Source organism: Apiospora hydei, assembly GCF_038363865.1.
Source record: "Apiospora hydei strain CBS 114990 chromosome Unknown utg000004l_segment0_segment0, whole genome shotgun sequence".
Taxonomy (NCBI): domain Eukaryota; kingdom Fungi; phylum Ascomycota; class Sordariomycetes; order Amphisphaeriales; family Apiosporaceae; genus Apiospora; species Apiospora hydei.
In genome coordinates, this window is record NW_027117363.1 from 2,884,784 (window position 1) to 2,906,219 (window position 21,436).

The 21,436-nt window shown below is 52.6% G+C and overlaps 7 protein-coding genes across 7 annotated transcripts; 6 read left to right on the forward strand and 1 right to left on the reverse strand.

Annotated features, from left to right (window-relative positions):
* Window positions 1-282: 282 nt before the first annotated feature.
* On the forward strand, window positions 283-1,455 carry PG997_003424 (tat pathway signal sequence; the record flags this gene model as incomplete). Its single annotated transcript, XM_066807739.1, has 4 exons — window positions 283-426; window positions 495-789; window positions 850-1,159; window positions 1,245-1,455. The coding sequence occupies 4 exons, from the start codon at window positions 283-285 to the stop codon at window positions 1,453-1,455; spliced, it is 960 nt and encodes a 319-aa protein (XP_066671357.1).
* A 2,078-nt stretch (window positions 1,456-3,533) lies between these two features.
* On the reverse strand, window positions 3,534-4,637 carry PG997_003425 (L-asparaginase 1; the record flags this gene model as incomplete). The annotated part of the gene is made up of 1 exon (XM_066807740.1): window positions 3,534-4,637. The coding sequence occupies one exon, from the start codon at window positions 4,635-4,637 to the stop codon at window positions 3,534-3,536; it is 1,104 nt and encodes a 367-aa protein (XP_066671358.1).
* A 1,428-nt stretch (window positions 4,638-6,065) lies between these two features.
* On the forward strand, window positions 6,066-6,853 carry PG997_003426 (uncharacterized protein; the record flags this gene model as incomplete). Its single annotated transcript, XM_066807741.1, is given in 2 exon segments — window positions 6,066-6,478; window positions 6,496-6,853. 2 exon segments carry the CDS (start codon window positions 6,066-6,068, stop codon window positions 6,851-6,853), a joined length of 771 nt encoding a protein of 256 aa, XP_066671359.1.
* An 895-nt stretch (window positions 6,854-7,748) lies between these two features.
* Window positions 7,749-8,538, forward strand: PG997_003427 (FAD-linked sulfhydryl oxidase ERV2; the record flags this gene model as incomplete). Its single annotated transcript, XM_066807742.1, has 2 exons — window positions 7,749-7,999; window positions 8,070-8,538. 2 exons carry the CDS (start codon window positions 7,749-7,751, stop codon window positions 8,536-8,538), a joined length of 720 nt encoding a protein of 239 aa, XP_066671360.1.
* Window positions 8,539-9,227: 689 nt separating this feature from the next.
* Window positions 9,228-10,279, forward strand: PG997_003428 (uncharacterized protein; the record flags this gene model as incomplete). Its single annotated transcript, XM_066807743.1, has 6 exons — window positions 9,228-9,261; window positions 9,342-9,387; window positions 9,447-9,461; window positions 9,516-9,550; window positions 9,628-9,868; window positions 9,961-10,279. 6 exons carry the CDS (start codon window positions 9,228-9,230, stop codon window positions 10,277-10,279), a joined length of 690 nt encoding a protein of 229 aa, XP_066671361.1.
* Window positions 10,280-15,745: 5,466 nt separating this feature from the next.
* On the forward strand, window positions 15,746-17,269 carry PG997_003429 (uncharacterized protein; the record flags this gene model as incomplete). Its single annotated transcript, XM_066807744.1, has 2 exons — window positions 15,746-17,056; window positions 17,114-17,269. The coding sequence occupies 2 exons, from the start codon at window positions 15,746-15,748 to the stop codon at window positions 17,267-17,269; spliced, it is 1,467 nt and encodes a 488-aa protein (XP_066671362.1).
* Window positions 17,270-20,130: 2,861 nt separating this feature from the next.
* On the forward strand, window positions 20,131-20,554 carry PG997_003430 (uncharacterized protein; the record flags this gene model as incomplete). The annotated part of the gene is made up of 2 exons (XM_066807745.1): window positions 20,131-20,375; window positions 20,449-20,554. The coding sequence occupies 2 exons, from the start codon at window positions 20,131-20,133 to the stop codon at window positions 20,552-20,554; spliced, it is 351 nt and encodes a 116-aa protein (XP_066671363.1).
* Between the last annotated feature and the right edge of the window lie 882 nt (window positions 20,555-21,436).

The window sequence follows — 21,436 nt, forward strand, 5'->3', positions numbered from 1 at the left end:
TATGTTAGATTACGTCTCTTGGGATCATGGTTCCTGGGTTCTACTCGTGGTGCGCGCATTCTGGGTCTCGATATTCATCTTTCATTCTCGTAATCTCACTATTATTATAATACATACTCGCTCCGTGAGCTTGAGTCTTTCTTTTGGTTCTGTCTTATCATCATCCAACACTCCTTCATCGCATCTCAATATACCTATTCCTTCAGTATACCTATTCCCCTCCGATCCTTCCCGTGTTCATCCTCTCTTTCACCCGGTCGATCTCTCCCCATCTATTACACAATGGCTTCCAGACTATCATCCTTCGCCTTGCTGGCCATGGCCGCCTCCCCCGTTTTTGGTTTCTGTGGATCACGGACACATCTCCATACACGGGCCGAGGGAGGTGGCATCGAGGTTGGCAAGTTTGGTTACTTCGGCGAAACTGTAAGTTGGCTTCCAGAAGAAGGGGCACTAGTCCCCCTCTTTGGATACACAACTGACTCGGGACATAGGGACCCTTCAAGTGGGCCACGCTGGACGCCGCGAACTCGGCCTGTGCCATGGGCAAGAACCAGTCACCCATTAGCATGGTCGATGGGCAATTCAACGTCATTGGAGCTTCCGAAGTCAAGCTGGAGATCCCGGACGCACCCCAAGGCATCGAATTCGAGAACCTTGGTACCACTATCGAGGGTGTCATGGAGGGCTCCGGCGCCAAGATCAACGTGGGAGGAACCGAGTTTGAAATGAAGCAATTCCATTTCCACCAGCCTAGTGAGCATCTGGACAACGGCACCAGCATGCCCAGTAAGTTTTCCTCCATTCTGACCCAACTACCGGCAACAAGATTCTGACCATGGCCTACAGTGGAGATGCACATGGTCTTCCAGAGCGCTGAGAAGGAGGTCTCTGTCATTGGCGTCTACATTGACATCGACACTGGTGCCAACAGCGCTGCCCTCCAGGCCCGCCACCAGGCAATGGCAAACAAGCGATTTGCTGCCGGCATGAAGATTATGCCCAGCACCCTTACCAACTCCACGGCAGCGGCGTCTACCATGCTGGAGACTCTCTTTTCGTCCATCGAGGAAATCAAGACACCCGGCACTGTGGTTAAGAGCAAGCCTCTCGTCATGTCCGAGCTCGTTGATACCATCAAGACGGGCAACTTCCAGGCGTAAGTCCACCAAGATCATCCCACTCATGTTCCCGGCTCTCGATGAAATTACGGATCAACTAACATGCGCTTTTTGTTACGATAGTTACTCGGGATCCCTGACCACGCCCCCTTGCACCGAAGGTGTCAGCTGGATGGTCGCTACGCAGAAGCTGAAGATCTCGACAGCCAGCTACGAGAAGGTCCGCAACGTGGTGAAGTTCAACTCGCGCTTTGCGCAGAACACCCTGGGATCGACCAACATGCTCTCCATGGGTGCCGAGACGGTGGCCTCCGTTTCGAAGCCCGCCGCATAAACTCAGCCTGCAAATGAGAGTTTGATGACGAATCTAGACGAGATCACGGAGAAAGATTTCCTTAATCATTGTTTGCTATACATATATACCCCGCCATAATACACGACCGGCTGATTTTACGGGGTGCGCTTCATGTAGACATGTTCGTACTCGCATATGTACACTCACAGCTGAGGCCTAGATGAATATAAAGCACATGCGCCACCAAAAAAGGTTTTTTCCTTCTCTCCTGATATGGTCGATTCTTTCTCCGAGATGCCACTTTCGTGCAGGGGGCTTATCTCGATCTACCTACACACACATGAGATCTTTTTCGAACATTATGCAGAAGCCTGCTGCAGGTACAATTTAACCGCGAGGCCGGATGATATGCCAGCTGCCGTATGCGCTCGTCCTGATCGCCCATCAATCAACCCCCTTAGTCATCTTCTGAAACATCTTTAACCAGGTTTCATGTAAGCGCTAGAAGCTACCCTCCTTTGACCAGGCAGCCTTCCGCGGGCCTATGCCAAGAAGCTGCATAAAGAATCTTGGGGCTTTTCCGTTTAGGATAACTGTGCGGTCAATGGTCAACATATGACCTCGGGGGGTACGTTCAAAGATGCGTGGGTTTGTGTCTTGGGCTTAAATCCTGTCAACCGGCTCTCAGAGCTGAAAAGGAAGAAAACGGCATTTGAAGGCATAATAGCCAAGTGCCTCTAGTATTGCTTGGCTAAGTGGTAGCAGCCATTCTTTGTCTCGTATGGACAAAGGCCAAATTGAACTTTATCCGAAATGATAGCTTGCATCGATAATTAACAAGCATGGCATTTGTTCTTATATATTGCCAGCCTATGGGTTATTCTGAGTTGTTTGTCATCTGGCAGGAAGAAATAATGGTGGAAATATTATCACGTTAAGAGGGATCATCAATTTCACTATATTTGTTTGTAATCATAGGTAGGAGGGCCCCATGTCACGAACATATTATAAATTCATAAGACGATCGATAGTTGAGCACAGCCGCCCGTTGTTCTAGCATCTAGCTAACTTCTATAGTGGCACGTCCACGTTGGCTGGATAGACTGACCAATATTAGTGGTCAGAATATACTGAATGCTCCATCCGTTTTCCTTAACGCAAACATGAAAAAGGGCGTTGCTTATGGTTGGAAGTTCCAGCTTGAACAAGATTAATAGGCTATCATATGGGCGAGAAAGCTTCTCATATGAGACAACTAGATATTCCAAAGCTAGGAGAGAATAGCAGGGTCCTCCTGTGGCACAAGATTCGATCACATGAAAACGGGGATCGAGGGATGAATACTTATGCAGGGAAAGTATATTATACACAACGCCATGAAGCTCCATCCGTGACATCAAACATTATGGAATTAGATAGAATAATGGCGGGTGTGTTTTAGTAGTACCATTTCGGCAGGAGGGATAGGGGTTAGGATCCTATTTGACCCTAGGGCGGCTCGCCAGATAGGGGGTAGCTCGTATATCTCATTTTGGACGTGGCCATCTTTCACAAGTTATAGTGATAGGGCTTGCCGGCTCCTGGTCTACCCATGAAGAGGTTGTTGAACAGGGCTATCTGGTATGATAATTAAACCAGGTTCGGGTCAGGGTTCGGACTCCTCTTCATATCTAGCATGTCGTCTCGTGCAGTCACCTCGCGCCAACAAATATTGCTGGTTTCAAGTGCTGTAGGCTCCCATCACAACAAGATGTACTATGTCTACTCCTGTGTGTGGCAAATACCAAGGTCACGACAGCATCTCGAGAATCTCTATCTCTGTAGAACGAGGGCCAAGCGAAGGTGCAATGACTGTATTAAATACGGCGAACAAGAGTCTTCTGTTAGAATGGCATAGTTGTCGTGTTTTTAGGGCAACGGATACGTTGAATAAGACTCATGTCGTTTTATTTCTAATATTATGAATTACTTATCTAGATATTTTATCATGTTCATGAAAGTAAGGTTCATGTAACTCGTAACGGGCATAAACAGCATCTATAATCTAATATCCCCTCGGCTGCTAAGCGGTTCCCTGCGTTTCTCCCCAAGTGTGAATTCGATTGCGTAAGTAGATATTACGCCGATGAGCTCTGGGACTCGAACAGAGCGTGCATCTTCTCCTCGTCGTAGCCCGCGTTGAGAGCGAGCATGAGCGTATAGCGCGCCTTCTGGGGATTCAGGAAGCCGCCCCCGTACCCGACCGACTGGGTGTCGACGTAGCCGTCCGTGGTGCGGCGCGAGAAGACGATGGCGGTGCCGTGCTCCTCGACCAGCTGCTTGAGGGCCTTCTGTCCCGGCTTGGTCCAGCTGCCAGCGCCCATGCCCGTGCAGATGAGGCCCTTGGCGCCATCGGCGACGGCGGCGGCTGCCAGCTTGGGGTCGAGGCCCTGGTAGCCGTACAGGACGTCGACCTGGGGTAGCGCGTCGGCCTCGGTCGCGGTGACGTTGAAGTAGGGCCGGCCGACGGGCAGGGCGGGCTCGAAGTAGAAGATGGGCTTGATGTCGAGCATGTAGCCCAGGAACCCCTGCTCGGCGGACTTGAAGGTGTCGGGCGCGTTGGCCTGCGTCTTGGTGGTGTAGTAGGCGCTCGCGATGCGGTCGTTGAGGACGACCATGACGCCGCGGCGCGCGGCCGCGGGCGAGGCGGCGACGGTGACGGCCTCGAGCAGGTTGATGGGCCCGTCGGCGCTGATGGCGGTGGCGGGCCGCATGGAGCCGACGACGACGACGGGCTTGTCGAAGCGGAGGGTGACGTCGAGGAAGAAGGCCGTCTCCTCGAGCGTGTCGGTGCCGTGGGTGACAACGACGCCCTGGACCTCGGGCTTGTCGAGCTCGGCCTGGACCTGCTGGGTCAGGTTCAGCAGCAGCGCCGGCGTCATCTCCGAGGAGCCGACGTTGGCGAACTGGACGCCGGACGGGTTCGACACGTTCCAAAGCTGCGGCACCGCGTCGATCAGGACCTCGACGCCCAGGGCGCCGGCCTCGTAGCCGGTCGTCTGGTCGCTCGACCCGGCGCTGCCGGCGATGGTGCCTCCGGTCGCAAAGATGGTGATGTTGGGCCGGCTGGCGTTGAAATGGCCCGTCTCACGGCCTAGCAGCACAGGGCTGGGAGGAGCAGGGATGGGGGATGCAAGCGCAAGGCTAGCCCCGAGGCCTAAGAGAAGCTTGATAGACACCATATTGCTGTGGAGGAGTCCCGATTCTGGCGAGATTGACTTATAAGGGAGCCGTTGAGTTGCTTGACCAGGACTCTCACTCAGGGCGGCTGTATCGCCTTATATATTTGGAATTGTGAAAAACAGGCGTCGTCTCCGAATTGTGCTCGGCGAGTTCCCTGGTAGCCGAGATAGGGTTTTGCTCCATGCTACTGACACCGACAAGCCGGGGGTGGTGTGGTAAGACAAGAGATGCCTTATCGGCCACATGGCGGCCTGAACCCTGCCGTCGCTGTGACAGCCCCCCGCTGACAGGTAGAGACTATGCCAGAGACGGGAATTGGAAAGTGCCAGCGGAGCCTCCCGGCGGCGGGGGCTGGGTATCGCAGAGTGGGTTATCGGACCGGGCGGTTCTCCGAAAGCTAAATAGTTGCTTATCTTTATTGACCTGGCAGCTTGGCAGCCGAGTCGGTCAGCTGTATTTCCACATTACGTCGACAGGTTGAATGCCGATCGGTTCGCAGTTTGCAGCGTATGGCCGGAGAAGCCGATGTCGCTTATTACCTAATTCACTCCTGATATACCCAGTTTTGTTATTGGGCTGGCTCGAGATGGGCCATATGGCATAGATCCTCTCGAAACCATGGTAACCATCGCGATCGCTAGTCGGAGATTATGGGCCGAGCCCTGATCGCATCTGATTGCCAAGATGCCAAGATTATTGATTGAAAGGGTGGGATATACCCGACCGATCAAGCATACCTTGAGCAATACTTATAGTCATAGTCTGAGACTGACTGCCTGTCTGGATGAGATAGAAACAGATATCCTGCATGCTGTCAGTGTTACTGGACTCAAACATGATAGCAGGAGTGCAGGGAATCGACGGCGCAGTGCGGAATCCATTAGTCTTGCTTCCCCGCGCCCCCTCCACACCCCTCCATCCCCCGCATTATCACGCGTCGTCACCCTTACGCGAGCTATGAGGCATTTGGTGCAAATGGGGTGAAAATGTGGTGAAAGGGGGAGAGGAGAAGATGGACCAACCCCGTCGAAACAACAGCCTATGCGGAGTTTCCCAATTATCGATAGTGGGCAGTGAGAACGGGACGGACCTGGATGGCCAACACATGTCAACAGCAGGGCGTATAAGAAGACGGAGGCGCAAACTGTTACCCAACAGTCCATGCAGTCAGTCCATGCATCTCTCTCTTGGCTGGCCGGTCATTCGAGAATGGCTCTGGGGGACGCATGATGACAGCCTCTCCGGCAGGCTGTTGGGGGTATAAAAACACGCTCAACACCCCCTCATTCCAGACCAGAGACTTTTGCTGCCTAGATAACACCACAGAGTGAAGGGTCTACACCCGGTCAAGCACACCAGCTGGCATAATTGCATGAACCCTGCCTTGCCCTGCGCGCACACGTTGCTCCCTAGGTAGATTCTTCAAAATGGACAACTTTGCTACCTATCCGAGCCTGCGGAACAAGAGAGTGCTCATCACCGGTGGCGCCGAGGGCATCGGTGCAGCTGCGGTCGAGCTGTTTTGCAGGCAAGGCTCTAAGGTTGTCTTCTTCGACTACTCGGAGAGCTCGGCGGCTAAGTTGCTGGGACACGTCAAAGGCATTCCAGGTGCATCGCAACCCCAGTTCCTGCACTGCGATGTAACCGACTTGGACCAGCTTAAAAAATGTGCCGAGGCGACCCTGGCCGAGCATGGCGCGGTCGACGTGCTCATCAACAACGCCGCTGCCGCCGGCGCCAGTGCCCGGGTGCCGACCGCGGGCGTGACGCCCGAGTCGTTCGACCAGGACATCAACGTCAACCTGCGCCATCAGTTCTTCCTGACGCAGCACGTCGTGCCGTCGATGAAGGAGCGAGGGCGGGCAGCATCATCAACATGGGGTCCATCACGTGGCGCATCCCGGCGACCGACGTGCCGGTCTACACGACGGCCAAAGCGGCCGTCATGGGCATGACGAGGATGCACAGCCGAGAGTTTGGCGAGTTTGGGATCCGGGTGAACTCAATCATGCCTGGGTCCATTGCGACGCAACGGCAGATCGACGAGGTGCTCACCAAGGAGTACGAGGACCTCACGCTGAAGGCGCAGTGCCTGAAACGGGTCCTGGTGCCCGCGGAGGTAGCTAGGCTGATGCTGTTCCTGGCGGCCGATGATTCCAGCGCCATTACGGGAGGCAGCCATGTTGTCGATGGTGGATGGGTCGGTGATACTTAAGGAGAGATGCATGTGTATGGACTATGGTTTCAGTCGCCTTCACCGTGCCGTCATTTTGCTGCATGCACTTCTGAGTTTTGGCTCAGGCTTTGGATGTGAATGAGAGACAATCACTCGGACCAGGGCCCGTGAGCAAAGATGCACGTATGTACGTGCAGTCGGCCGAACATCGAGAATCTTGGGTTAGCAACTACAAAACAGAGGAGGCGCTTGACAGCAGTGATATACTCCGTATACATGTATCATATAAATACGGGCAATTGTATGATTTCTCCACACAGGAGACAGGCTGGAAAGGAGTTTGTATTCAAGGTGCACATCGATTTCCACCAATCATACTGCTACATGAAACAGAGCCCGAAGGCGGTGAAGACCAAACTGCCTTTTTCGTCTGACAGCGCCCTAAAAAACCAGGTTAGCAGCTGAACTCTGACCGTAGCCTGTAGCCCTGCCTGTAGGTGCCTGGACGGTTAGCGCCCCGAGCAGCCCATTGCCCCATCATCAGCAGAGATCGACTGACCCATGGATGGCACTGATTTTAGTGATTCTAGGGGCCGAGAATCGAGATGAGACCCTGAAAGTTGACTTTAGGCTAGTACCTGGCGATGGAATTAATGAATGGAATACGGGATACCTCGGACGATTGAACGGGAGACAGGTCCCCACGAACTGTTTCATCATGATGCCGCCAGTTCAATAAACTTTGGCTTCTTTCTCCGCGACACAAACTTCCGCTCATTTAATCTTTCTCCTGTATCCCTTTTCCTCGCTCACCTCGCCATTTTTAACACCGCTGTTGCAACACAATCTCTCCTACTCCTGCCAGGGAGTAAAGTACAATTAGTCCGAGACGAAAACGAAGTGGTCCAACAGAACGACCGAACCGCTTTCTACGATGGCGCGCCATATCTCCATGGTCGTCATGCTGGCGGTCGCCGCATTCCTCGGCCTGACCTTCATGATGTCCTCGCGGGTCCGGACGGACAGTGTACCACAAGTCTTCACCCCGCCACTCAACGGCGGAAAGGCAGCGCCGGCACCCGCAGCCGCAGCTGTGTCCGACTCAAAGATGGAAGGCATCGACCTGTCCAGCAGCGTCATCTCCGGCGGCGTTATTGCGCCGAAGCTCGAAAATGCGACAATCAAGTAGGTGGCAACACTCCTATGGTCGCAGCAAGTCAATTAGATTGCTAACGACTTTCTTCCATTACTACAGGGCGGAGCTTGGCCGTGCCTCGTGGAAGCTGCTGCATACGATGATGGCGCGATTCCCGGACAAGCCGACCGAAGACGACTCGCTGGCGCTCAAGACGTACATGCAGCTGTTCTCGCGCCTCTACCCGTGCGGCGACTGCGCGCGGCACTTCCAGGGCCTCCTGAAGAAGTACCCGCCGCAGGTCAGCTCGCGCAACGCCGCCGCCGGCTGGGCCTGCTTCATGCACAACCAGGTCAACGAGCGGCTCCACAAGCCGCTCTTCGACTGCAACAACATCGGCGACTTCTACGACTGCGGCTGCGGCGACGAGGACAAGGACAAGGATAAGAACAAGGACAAGAAGAAGGAAGGCGCTCCTACCGAGCTGAAGCTGGAGAAGGACTCGTTAGTGAACTCCCTCCCCCTTGCCGTTTCTGCGCAATGGCTCCCCCGTACAGTGACTGACATATCCGGCAGACCTAAGGCTTGATTGATGCAAGCAGTATATACCACTATGGTGTACGTACACCATTAGAGCATGGCGAGCGGCGTTAGGTTCTTGGATATTTGATATTTAGTAGGGGGTGTATTTATTATTGTCGTATTCGCTATTTCTTGTATACATAGAGTATCCCACGGTCAATTCAAGTCACCCTTGAGGCTCGTATTCATTGCATCGGGGTCGAGCACTTGCTCATAAGTACGGGCATGTATGAATGCTTCTGCCGTTGTCAATATGGTGATTCTTAAGACGACATGTCGTGGAAATGGTGGCCAATGCCAGCATCAAACCGCATACAACAGCTACATCTGAGTAAGAAGAATGAAACCAGATAGCACCAGAAACTTGCGATCAATTGATCATCCTTCAACCGCACATCAGTTGCATGTGAATGGGAGGTAGCCTTGTACAGTACGTAACAGTGCACGGGCCATGGGCCGGCAGGGCTGCAGTGTCATAATTGGTGAGCTAACGCGTCTGGAGCTGCCTGAGCTCGACGACCGACCTCAAGCTTCCAGGCGGGCGAGGCAGGCTACATATCCGTTTCCCGCTTTCCACCACCAGAACATCCAAACAACAACGCATCCCCCACGCATCGACCTACGGCGATTTGACGCTTGAAACGGTTCTCTTGCACGGCAAATCCAGCAACGAAAGCCATTCACGAACCGACCAAGATGGAGTTCGGCAACACAGGCGTCCTGAACGAAGGTACGATGCACACACATCCCGGGCTTGCTCAGCCTCGTGCAAGGGAATCTACAGAGTTGCTGATACAAACCATGCAATAGATGGCATCCACGTCGATATGGATAGACTAAAGAAGGGAGAAGTCAAGTAAGCCCCTCCCGTTCCGCCAGATACTGTAATCGTCATACTAACGTACTGCCTACCAGCCTCGGAACCTCCATGTGAGTCCTCGTGACTGCAAACGGGCCGGCGATGGAGACTGACAAACTACGCAGCATGGCGGTCACATTCAAGGATGGCGTTATCCTTGGTAAGCATCCCACGGCGCTTGTTGCATAACGACAGTTCGTCTTTTGGAAGGTTCGCGCAGCTGATTGGAGTTTCTAGGTGCCGATTCCAGAACCACGACCGGAGCGTACATTGCGAACCGAGTGACAGACAAGCTTACCAGAGTCGCCGACACGATCTGGTGCTGCCGATCCGGCTCGGCGGCTGACACACAGGCCGTGGCCGACATTGTTCAGTACCAGCTAGGCATGTTCCACATGCGCAATGGCAAGCCCCCGACCACGCAGACTGCCGCTGCCATCTTCCAGGAGATCTGCTACTCCAACAAGGACCGCCTGAGGTGGGTGCCCTGTTCCCTTTATACATCTCGATGTCAGACGAGGATGGACGAGTTGCAATACCGTGGCAGGACTAACACGATGGTTCGAATAGTGCTGGACTTATCATCGCTGGATGGGACGAGCGACACGGTGGCCAGGTCTACTCCATCCCCCTGGGTGGCTCATTACACAAGCAATCCTATGCTATCGGTGGTTCCGGCTCAACATACATCTACGGTTACTGTGATGCGAACTGGAGGGAAGGTATGGAGGAGGCGGATGCGGTCGCGTTCGTCAAGGGTGCGCTCTCCGAGGCCATCAAGTGGGACGGCAGCTCCGGCGGTGTTATTCGCATGGTTGTGCTCACCAAGGAAGGAGCGGACCGGCACTTGTATCTCCCCGACGAGAAGTACGAGGTGCGACACCAGTAAGGGCTGCAAAACCAATCCCGACTCATGAGGCTCGATAATGGGACAAATATGGTTGACGAGAAATGTCAACGTGTATAATATCTATCATGGCAGCTTGTGCGCCGACGAAGGGGGTGTCACTTCATGCCCCTCGCCCGCACATCTATGGAGATGACGAGACACCAATAGAATCGAGCTGATCAGAGAAGATATGCACTGGCTTTTGCTACCAGTACCATTTCATTTACACGTCGTACAACTTTACCGGAGTGATGGTTGGCCTCCACTCATACGCAGGCTGAAGGGCATGTGGCAGTACGAGATTGAGTTGCGGGCTTATCGGATTTTCCAGGGCAGGGATATGAGGCACACGCAACAAGCGGTGAATGTGTCTGTTTGCAGCGACGAACCAACGACAACCTTGCCTATACTCACGAGATAGTGCTGATTTTTCGTGCGATGCGCGGGACGCCAGTCAGGGAGGATGCAGCAACGGGTCCTGCGAATCGGATCTGAAGGTAAGCCCTCTCTGTCATCATAGTTTTTGCTAGGAAGCGACCCGTGCCGCAGTCGATAGGATATGAACAGGTAGGTTAGCGTTGTCTGTGGCATGCATTGTATATCCCTCGGGCCTAAGCGGTCATCTGTTGTCGAACAGCTTACATGGAGGCATTATATATACAGCCTTGGGTTTTTACGTCTCTTGTCTTTGTGGTAGCATGGTCCCTAATCCGATGTTGAGTTGCCGGTCAAGGTGCAAAAGTGAAGGCGGAACTTGAGTCGACAATTCTGTTCCCACTATGCAGCCCTGCGATGACGAAGCCGGGGGTTTGAGACGAAGAATGGGCAGATGAGCCGATGTGATGGGTCGAGCCTGGGAACCGGATCGCATGGGATGCATGCCTTGAGAAGACATCTATAGTAACACGCATGTATGCGCGATGTCCCTGAAGTTGGTTTTTCGGTCTTTGACTTTCCTGATTAATGGAACATTACCCGGAACGGGTGACTCTGTTTTTCTTTTCTTCCAGGCTTGCTACAAGTATATTCGCCTCCCGCTGCTGTTGCGTTGCATTGCTGCATTGAAACCTGAAGAAGTTCAAGCAACCACCCCTTCTGCAGGCGAGATATGATGCAATCAGGGTGACTAGGCAGGCACCCGGCGGTCGGGGAAACAGTTCACAGAAAAAGGCCCAGGAGCATGTGTGCGCTAGATGGACACTCATTGGTCGAGCGCCAAAGGGGGCGCTCGGGCCGGGAGGCCAGCGATTCAAGTAGGTACTTGTAGATCATGCCTAAGTATGTAGTCTTGTATTTACCTGGATACTGTATTCTTATCTTTATTCTAATTGCTCGTTCGCAGACCCTGAGGGATGGGTGTGCAATGGGGGTTTATCAAGTGTCAGACCGCACAGTGGACAAGGCGTGGGAGAGATGCATGTCGTGTATCGACGAGAGCGTGGGATGATTCAAGGAGGAGGAAGGGGGGGAAGACGGCGGAGGGCTGGAGGGGTCGTGGAGTGGGACTGGGACGACTGGGACGACTGGGACGTGGCGGCAAATGCAAATAGCACTGCCGCTTGGCTTGCGTACCTCTCTCTGTCTCCCCATCTTCGAGGGCCAGCGAAGCAAGGAGGTACATGACAATAATGTCCAGGAGGAGCGCAGGAACTAGGCACTAAGGGAGCGCAGGAGGGTGGAGGCGTTGCCGGATACTGACAGGCTAGCAGGTCCCATGTGCGTGGGATGGTGGAACCCGAGGGTAGATATCTTTTTTGAGGCCATTCCGAATGCGATTTGGCGGCGACCCTGGCACCACCATCCCCCCCAAGGTGCACAAGCTGGCAAGGGCATGCCTTCGGGCCTGGCTGAATGGACGGAAATCCGCAACCACCCCCTGTGGCGGCCATTCCGCGAGGGTTTTCCAACTCGATTTCTGGATTGGGCGTTCTGTAAACCGTTTGGATCAAGAAGGCACCTAAGTAAGGCTAGGGGGCACCTGGGAAGAAATAATGAATGAGTCTAATGAATCGGACTCGGACGCTGTGTTGTTGAAATGACAGCCAGCGTCCAATACCAGCCGCACGTCTCTCTTCCCGGCATCCTGATTGAACCCGGCGGGCGGGTGTGTCAGTTGAATTGGGCAGGCAAATCTGCAACGGACGAGCCTCCGTCCAACGTGTTTTGGTTCCAATTCCTCCGATGTCGACGCAGGTCGCTCGCAGTACCATTACCTTGGGACCCCGTGAGACTACATGACCTACTAAGATTGCCGGTGGCAGTTCGGAAGCCGTTCGAGAAGGTGGCTGCTGTGCTTAGGCATCTCCTACCTATCTGCCGCATCGAGATGATGCCCGCATAGACGGCGAGACCCTGACCCTGGCGCAGGAGGTATGGCGCAGTATGAGATCTCCCATTCGATGAATCCAAACAAACATCAATACTCGCTCAAATTACCAGGCAGGTGCCCGGAGTGGAAACAAGCAATGAGGCAATACCTCAATGTCTCAATGACACGAGTCGAACGCCAGCGAATAGGTATCGATATCGAGAATCGATAGTGATTCAGGTTCTCGCAAGGCCTAGCTTGCCTAGCCATGGCTCCATTCCCGTTCGTAATGCCCAGAAAGTCTGGGCTAGTTGCCCAAGTTACCTGATGGTCCCCAGCCTAGGTTACTAACACGAACCCCTCAGCGTCACAACGATACTGCTGCACTGGTATCGTTCTGGTCCGTGATGCTATTCCGCAAGATAGATAGAGACCTAGTCTCCTAGGCTCATCGATCACCCATCGTCGTTTTTCCCAAGCCAGGGTTCTAGATGGTTGAGCAAGGGGACTGACGCAGTCCTACCTTATTCTTTAGGTACAGTACATATATAAAGTACTTGGCCTACTTTACCTACATGTATGTACACAGACAGCCCTCAGCCCACCTCACCTTGGGTCTGGTCCATCAATCGACGAGAGAGATCTAGGTACATAAGGTAATCCAGCTATCTCTCTCCTATCTCTTGCAGCAAGCAAGCACACACGCACGACCCAGGGTCTGGCTTGCTTGCTTTTGCGGCGATGTATTTGTCTCTGATTCGCGGGCGAGCTAAATTCCACGTGCGGTAGCATGTAGCTAACAAGGTTTCAAGGTTGACTGACCCGCCGCAGCAGCCTGCCTAATAAATTGAGAAGATGCTGGGTTGGGTTGCTATGGGTAAAGTACATAGACTGGCGGGAGTCACAGAGCACCGCAGACAGCGCAGCGCGCAGCGAGCACAGAGCACACACAACCCAGGCGATTGCGACGTGGAAGGCTAATAACCTCAACTTGTTACTCCAGGTACCTCGATGTAATTCGCTGGCCTGTCTGGGTTTGGCAGGCAGGGCGCGCTGTTCAATACCACATGCATTTGATCATCTCCAGCCCTCCAAGCGTGCAATCTTGTCCCGATTCGACTTCCGGTTTATTCCTTCGCAACGCACACCGCATCGCAGTGATTCTACGGAGGTCGTCGGTCGGTCGGTAGGGAAGGATTCCCACGCCAGACTCCTACCCGGTTGAGGTACGGTCGAGTCCAGTTTTTGCCGAAGGGGTTTCAACATCAAGTGTTTTGTTTTGTCTATTTAAATCTGCCTGGGAGGAGACAGGCAGACAGGCAACAGGCCCTGTTTGGCAGGTAGGCCCGCGAGCACACCGGCAAGAAGGTTCATCGAAGTGACTTGAAGTACCCTTTTCAGGCGTGGCTTGTCATGCTGCTTTGCTTGTCTTCATCTTCTTCCTTTATTATTATTTACAGCCGTCAATACTTACTCATTGCGGCCCAAATAGACAATTTCCCATTTGAATTGCCTGCAGCCAAATGAGAGGGATCTTGTTGTCTTCCCATCAATTCCCCTTCCCACTCTCCCTCTCTTCCTCGCGCCTCCTGCTGCTGCTGCTGCTGCTGCCGGAGCCCACTCACTCACTGGTCGCTACGCGATTCGCCCTCCATTGTTGTTGCTTGTCGCATTGCGGCCCGCAGGGTTTATGTCATAACGAGTGGCATCGGGGCGCATCGCACATATTGCTTGATGAATGATTGATTTGCCCTGACGTATTGTACGTCCACCACCCTGATTCAAAACAACCTTCGCCGCCACCGCCCGACGACGCTACGCTACCGCGGCGCTACCTCATCACCCCAAGCCCAGCCCAAGACCAAGCTGGCCAGCATCCATCCATCCAGCATCACCCTCCCTTCTGGCTCTGCTCCTCTTGCTAGTAGTAGACCTGTCTTGCGCTTCGCCGCCCTCTCTCAGTGGTTGTACTTTATCTCCACCGCCGTACAAATTCGGGGTCCCCATCCATCTCGAACCCACCACCACCCACCCCTACCCAAAACTTCCGATCAATCACAGTTCCCGTATTCATCCTTCTTTGCAACAAAAAGGGCTCGGCCACCTCCTCCCAAAAACGCCCAACGTTGCCCCTCGAATTCGAATCTTGGCCTCGTTCCATCTGTCGCGGAACCAAACCACCTGTGCCAACCACCAACCAACCAACCCTTCTACTGTTGATCTTTCGACTTGCGAAGAGCCGCTCTCTTCCTCGTATTACGATCCTTTCCGGTCGCATCGTCGAATCCAAATTGCGGCCCATCCTATCCCCCAGCCGTCCTCCAAACTGTATTAGACACCACTCGGTTCAGCGGCTTGCTTGTGGCTTGAGAAATGACGACTGCGCTTTGTTGAAGTACACCACAGACCAACCGCTACGATACATACACACACAGTAAGCTCGCTTCCTTTCTTGGTTCTATCCAATGAGCCCGTTTCCCCTCTTCTCTCTTCTCGTAATCTGCTCTCTTCGCATTCCTTATCTCTCCTCGGTCCGTCATCCTGCACTCCTTTCCCGCTTCCCGTCCTGCGTCGCGTCGCCTATGGCATCACCTCTGCTTCAAAGAGCGGGATGCAGCAGAGGCTATGTGAGAACTGAAACACGTGCATTCGCATAACACATGTGGGAGCTTGGTGCCATTAGTACCTGGGGAGGCGAGCGTCGATGCCCATCAACCAGACCGTCGCTGTTGTTTTTTTTTTTTTTTTTGCTCTCCTTCTCCCCAGATCCGTGTGTGCAATGAGACCGTTCGCCGTAAGGTGCGTCATGTATGTGACTACTGTAAAACCAGCGAGTTGACCAGGTCGATGACTATGCCATTCATTCAACCTTGGTGTTGCGTTGGGCTCACGGACTTTCGTGGCGTGATTGATTTGTTGGTGCCTTACAGCTGCTTCCGTTCCGACGTTCATGATCCTATTCGGGATCCTTTCCTTCTTCATTTCGTTTTTTTTTTGTTTTCAACAACCTACTATTACCCGGATATGCTGTAAAGACCATGGACAAAACAACTGACCGGCATCCTCGATCCCACAGATACATAATACCCAGCCCGCGCATAGCGTTGCCGAGCTCTTGTACGAATTCCTAGTTTATCACGCTACGACAAACCAATGAGATGGCGGCTGTAATCGGCGACTACGCTGCGGATCATTCTCGTTTCCATAATATGATGGCCTCGGGCTTGCAGCACGATCATTCCCACACTCGCGAGTCCTCTTACCGATCAGAATCGAGAAGCCGCCCCAGGGAGGTCGCGCCTCCCCTCACGACTCGCCCCTCCACATCCCCGAAATACAAACCCTCCACAGTCTCGAGCGCCACCGCGTCGAAGCGAACCCTGGACACACCTGCACCTGCTGTCGCTACCGAAACAGATAGTTTGCCTACACAAGAACAAGAACCGGTATCTACGAGTGGAGGCGCATCCCGGTTCCCCTCCCCGCCCGATTCGTCATCGTCGACTGGCCAGAGGCCGCAGCATGGGAGCGACAACTCGGTCGCATCCATGGCATCCCAACCACAGACGGTTGCGTCTTCTGCAACGTCAAGGTCGTCTTCGCATCAGCAGCAGCCTTCTCCCGAATCCGACACCAATCCTTTATCGGCCGGGCCTCGGGCCACACCGTATAATGCCTCTTCCTCGCAAGGCCATACCATTGTCGTGCGGGATTTGGCCCATATCCGCGAACTCGCCCAGGTGGATTTGATGAATGGAGGCAACGGGCCAGGTATACTCCAGGACCCTCCGCTGCAAGCCATGAAGTATGAAATCAGCGGCATGCCTATCGGTGACATCATCGAAATGGTTGCTGCGCTCCTGACGAAGATTACAACCACCAACGACCTTCAGCACGACGCCCTGCACAGAAACGCCGCGCATCAACAGACGGCCGCCAGTCACAACAATGACGGCGCGACTATGAGTCCTCTGAGCAGCTCAGTGCTTGCCTTTCATGGCAAGAATGTGCCTGCCATTACAATCCTGAGTTATTTGAGCAGAATCCACAAGTACTGCCCAACAACGTACGAGGTTTTCCTGAGCTTGCTGGTCTACTTCGATCGTATGACCGAGCGGGTGAATAACATGGTTATGGAAGCCGAGGAAACCCGGCGTAAATCGGCGGCGCAACACAACTCCGCTGCTAAAACTGCGCAACCCGACTCGGATGCCGATACGGAAATGAAGGACGCTGAGGGCGAGCAAAGTGACGAGACCGACTCTGATCTAGCCGATGATGACGACGAGGGCGGAGAAGCCCGCCTAAAGCCACAGAGGGTTCCATCCGCGACGAGTCCCACATCGATCTCGCCCGCAACGTATTTCGTCGTGGACAGCTTCAATATCCATCGATTGATTATTGCTGGAGTAACCTGCGCCAGTAAATTCTTTTCTGATGTGTTTTATACCAACTCGAGATATGCCAAGGTACGACTTCCTCCTGTGGTCTCTTCTAGAATATGATCAGATGCTAACATTGCTTAGGTTGGCGGTTTGCCCCTGGCCGAGCTGAACCACCTGGAGCTGCAATTCCTGCTCCTTAACGACTTCCGTCTCGCTGTTCCGGTCGAAGATCTAGAAGCTTATGCCACGATGCTGGTCGAATTTTATGCTCGAGAAGTCGTTGCACAGAGGTCCTAAGACGACAGGAAACATTATACGTTGCATAGCCTCGGCTGACGCATTGCTTTAACTCGGGCTCTGAAGCTGAAATTGATGCTCGGAGCCGTTGGCAAGATCATCTGCCAACATAAAAACAATAATACTCTCACACATTCGGGTCCGGCTGGTCGGGTTTTTTGACGCCTCCCCGTCGTGGTAACGGGACTATCGACGCCGACATGATTGTTTGAGATATGAGATGATTATTAGAAGATTGGAAGACATCTTCAACCTAGGGGCAGGCCGCGGTCTCGTTTCTTGGGAGATGGGGTGTACTGCACACGATGATGGTGGCATGATTTAGAGCCACCAATTTGGCCAACATTAATGATACCCGGGTAGAATTTCTTCGGGGCGATGAGACGGCTACAGAATTGGTAATATCGCCGCGAGATGGGGGCAAGAGACTACATACAGCTTGAGTCTCGCGGGTTCTAATGACACAACAAAGTTCCCGAGCAAACTGAAACGGTCCATCTCGATGGAAATCGGATCTGATTTTATTTTTGTTACATGTGCATGGCGTGTGGGGGTGGGCTTCGAATTGTTCGTACGGTGTGGTGTGGTGGGGTTGCGTTGCGTGTCAGCGTCTCGCCCGCGTGTAGTATTTACTCACAATTGGCGTTGGAGAATGGATTGCGCTTCAGTGGCAAGGCTAAGGCAAGGGCAAAGGCGAAGGAAGGCGAGGTTGATATTATACTGGGATAGCGTCGTCATTTCTTATGGCATGTCGTTGTGCGTTGTTGTTGTTGTTGTGTTGGCATGTGTGGTGGTTGGTTGTTATGTCGTGTGGTTACTAGGTATTACTTCTATCTGATGGCCCTTTTTCTCTGTGGTATAAGACGGGCAAGACAGGGCAGGGCGCTTTGGGTGAGGCTGCCATTCATATCATAGATTGGAACACATCTGTCTCTCTTTCTTTGCTGCTGCGTCCAAGAAGTTAGGAAACGAACCTTCCCTTGCATATTGTGATGGTCTCGTGTTGTCGCTGCAACGTTCTCAATGGGCGATGAGCCCCTGTCATGACTGGATAGCAGGGCCTACCTGACCATATATCTCCAGATCTTGTGATATCCTCATCAATCTCAGTGCGTCTGGAAGAAACTCACCCAACCGCGAATGTCTTCGCTTAGTGCCATCTACATCCGCAACCATTTGCGCCGTCTGGATCCCTCCCGGCCCCCGCCCCTTGCTTGCAGGATCTTTGATCCTTAACCAGGTTGCACTTCTTTATTCTCCGCAGTCGGTCTGCTACAGCTGGGCTGGGCTGAGACTTTTTAGTACCCCTCAACCTTTGGTGACTGTAAACGAGAGTAGGAACCGCAAGAAGGTGTAATCGATGTGTCTATCGCCTTACAGACCTGGAGAGCTGAGGATGAACAGTTTATCTGGCATTGACCTCAGTCAAGATGTGCCAGCAACGTGCAAAATTATTGAAGCTGTAGATTCTTAAAACAAAACGAGACACTCGCACTGCTGCTGTCGCTTTTTCCCTCCGTGAGACTCTGTCAGTCAAGGGGCCGCCGTCTGTGCAAAACGGTAGACTGAATAATTAGGACTTTATTGTACAGCTTTGTTGACTTATGGAAAGGCGCTTGCATGTATAAGCATAGTCAAGTTAGGCCGCGGCTGGGTCATCATACACCGAGTCGATATCAATCATCATGACGTCAACTAGTTGTTGCTGAATAGCCAATTCCTTGCTCTTAGCCAACGGAGAGGTTCCTGCCACTCCTTAGACACAAACCCACTATGGCGGTTGCTACTCCTGTATCGCCACTTGTTAATATTATGATCAGAAGGTAAGTATGGTCAATTTGATATCGGCTGTAATGAGACATCATTGGACTTGATTGGGAGTGGCAACCAGCCCGGAACATTGAAACTAGCTCGAAGTAGCTAGCTCATTCCTTCGAATATAAAGTCTTGTCGCTTCTCGGCGTATATACTCGTGATGCTGCTAATCCTACCTCGTTGCCGGCGGCATCCATAGGCACTACATGGCGCCCATAGTAGAAATAGCTATATGGCTAAATAATAAGTCTCGTAGCAAAGGCTCGCACATATCCTTGTGTAATTTTCTCATTATAATACAACTTACTAAAATGTGGTAGTAGGCCACAAAACCAGGCTACCGTGGGAAGACTGGAAGAAGGATACAGAACACTCGCTTCATGTTTTAGATTCAGTACCAGTTGTTGAAACCAGCTCCACAATACTACTGCTTTTATCCATATACACCGTGGCTATATGAACTATATAAGGGCAGCCCGTTTATGAAGCCAATATTCTTCGTGGAGGATAATGTGTGGTATATACCATAGAAGCAGGGGCAGCTTTACTTTCATCACCCGCTAGTTCCATCCAAGGCATCCTTGCCTAATATATCACAGGTTAGTCATGAGAGTACAGCGCTGGCATGAATATAAATAATAGGGGAGTTGGTCAGAGCGGCGCCATATTCATTACACACTACGCAGAGCAGAATTAAATGACAAAGGAGTGGTTTTTCCAAGACAGAATGCCTAAAAGAGACCAACTTGAACAAACAAGGTACTTAAACCCAGTTGAAAACGAAATAACACAAAGAGCTTTACCACACATAGACTATGTTACGAAACTCAAGCTGAGTTCAAGGGCACCGACGCAGGAACGCCGAAGACAGCCATGGCTAGCCGAGCATATACTCTTGTATATATATAGCGGTCAATTCTGCCTATTAGCCTGCTACAATATAGGACCTAATCACCATCCCAGCTACTTGGACTGCCTTACCACTCACTAATTATCTGACCAACGATTAAGTCTTTTATCCTTGCCTTCCCAGCAACATTAACAAAATGTCCCACACCACAGAAAACGCTTCCGGCTCCCAGAGTTGCCAGGAGTCCAGCAAACGTCTATTCGTGCAGCAGCGAAAGGGCCAAATCGTCAACGGCACATGTAGGCGAAGGGACGAGATACACACGCCCGTCCATGAAGGGTGCAGCGAGTCACCAGAGGAGCTGCTGGAAGCCAATTATCTCGAGAGCCGCGAGCACCCCAAGAATCAAGGTAAGGCCACCAAGCGTCGCAATGACAACATGTCCATACAGGAGGAAGCCTCCCTAGACCAACCTTGTAGTATGGACTCTACTCGCTATGACGAACATAACCAGTACCGCCATTGACGTCGATCGACGCCCGGCTAACCCTGTGAGCCGCGTCCGATTCGCTACCGCACTAGAAGACGGCCGGACGGCCGACAGCGACTTAGTTGACTAAGCTGAGTCAGGCAATATAGACCTGGGCTTCCAAAGCTAGCCGGCAATGGCAGGTATTTATTAGGCTTTGGAAGGTTGGATCTTCGTATCAGGCTTGACTTGGTCGATACCGACTGAGTGCTCGCCTTCTTGTGTGGTGTGACATCAACCCGTGGGAATAGTTCAACCCGTGGTTTGCTGCGGATATTGAAGTGAGGAGAATATTGGTAACTCGGTAGTAAATAAATCCGATCCCTTGAAGTTCTTTTGCATTATCTTTCCTCGTACGTGACCTCAAGACTCCCGGATGGGTGCGGACACGATGTGTCTTTCTCCCCGGGGTACAACGGCACTGCTGCCATTCGCAGATCGAGGTGATCCAAAGGCCAGTCGGGAAAATGCCGGCTAGCCAGTGGCCCGGCTATCGGCTCTATCTATATTTTCCGGGCCGATATAGAAGCATCCTATTGTTTACAGAAGCCAAAGAACAAACGATGTCTGTGTCTTTGTCCAAGCAGAGCAACAAGGGCCATTGTTTCTTCTTTCACCCCTGAATTGGGATGAACATCGTCAAGGGAACCACTGGAACTGGAGAAGATGGAACGTTCAGTTCATGTGCTGCTTGTGGGGACAGATGCCGAAAGTGTTTGTTAAGTACTGTTAGTTCTAGCAAAGGGGACTGTTTTATTATAAGTCCAAATACATTGGGCGAGACAAAGATATTGGCCCGGGAGGTGTTTTTGGAGACCGTTGATGTGCAGTGGACGGAAAGGGGGTGTTTGAAACGGGATGTTACGCAAGGGCCTTAGAGCCATCTGCTCGGGTAGTGCCGTACATTCTACGTAGTTTGATCGACCACGAAAGCTCCGATTGGGGGCTGGTTACCCCTTACTTGCTGCCAGTG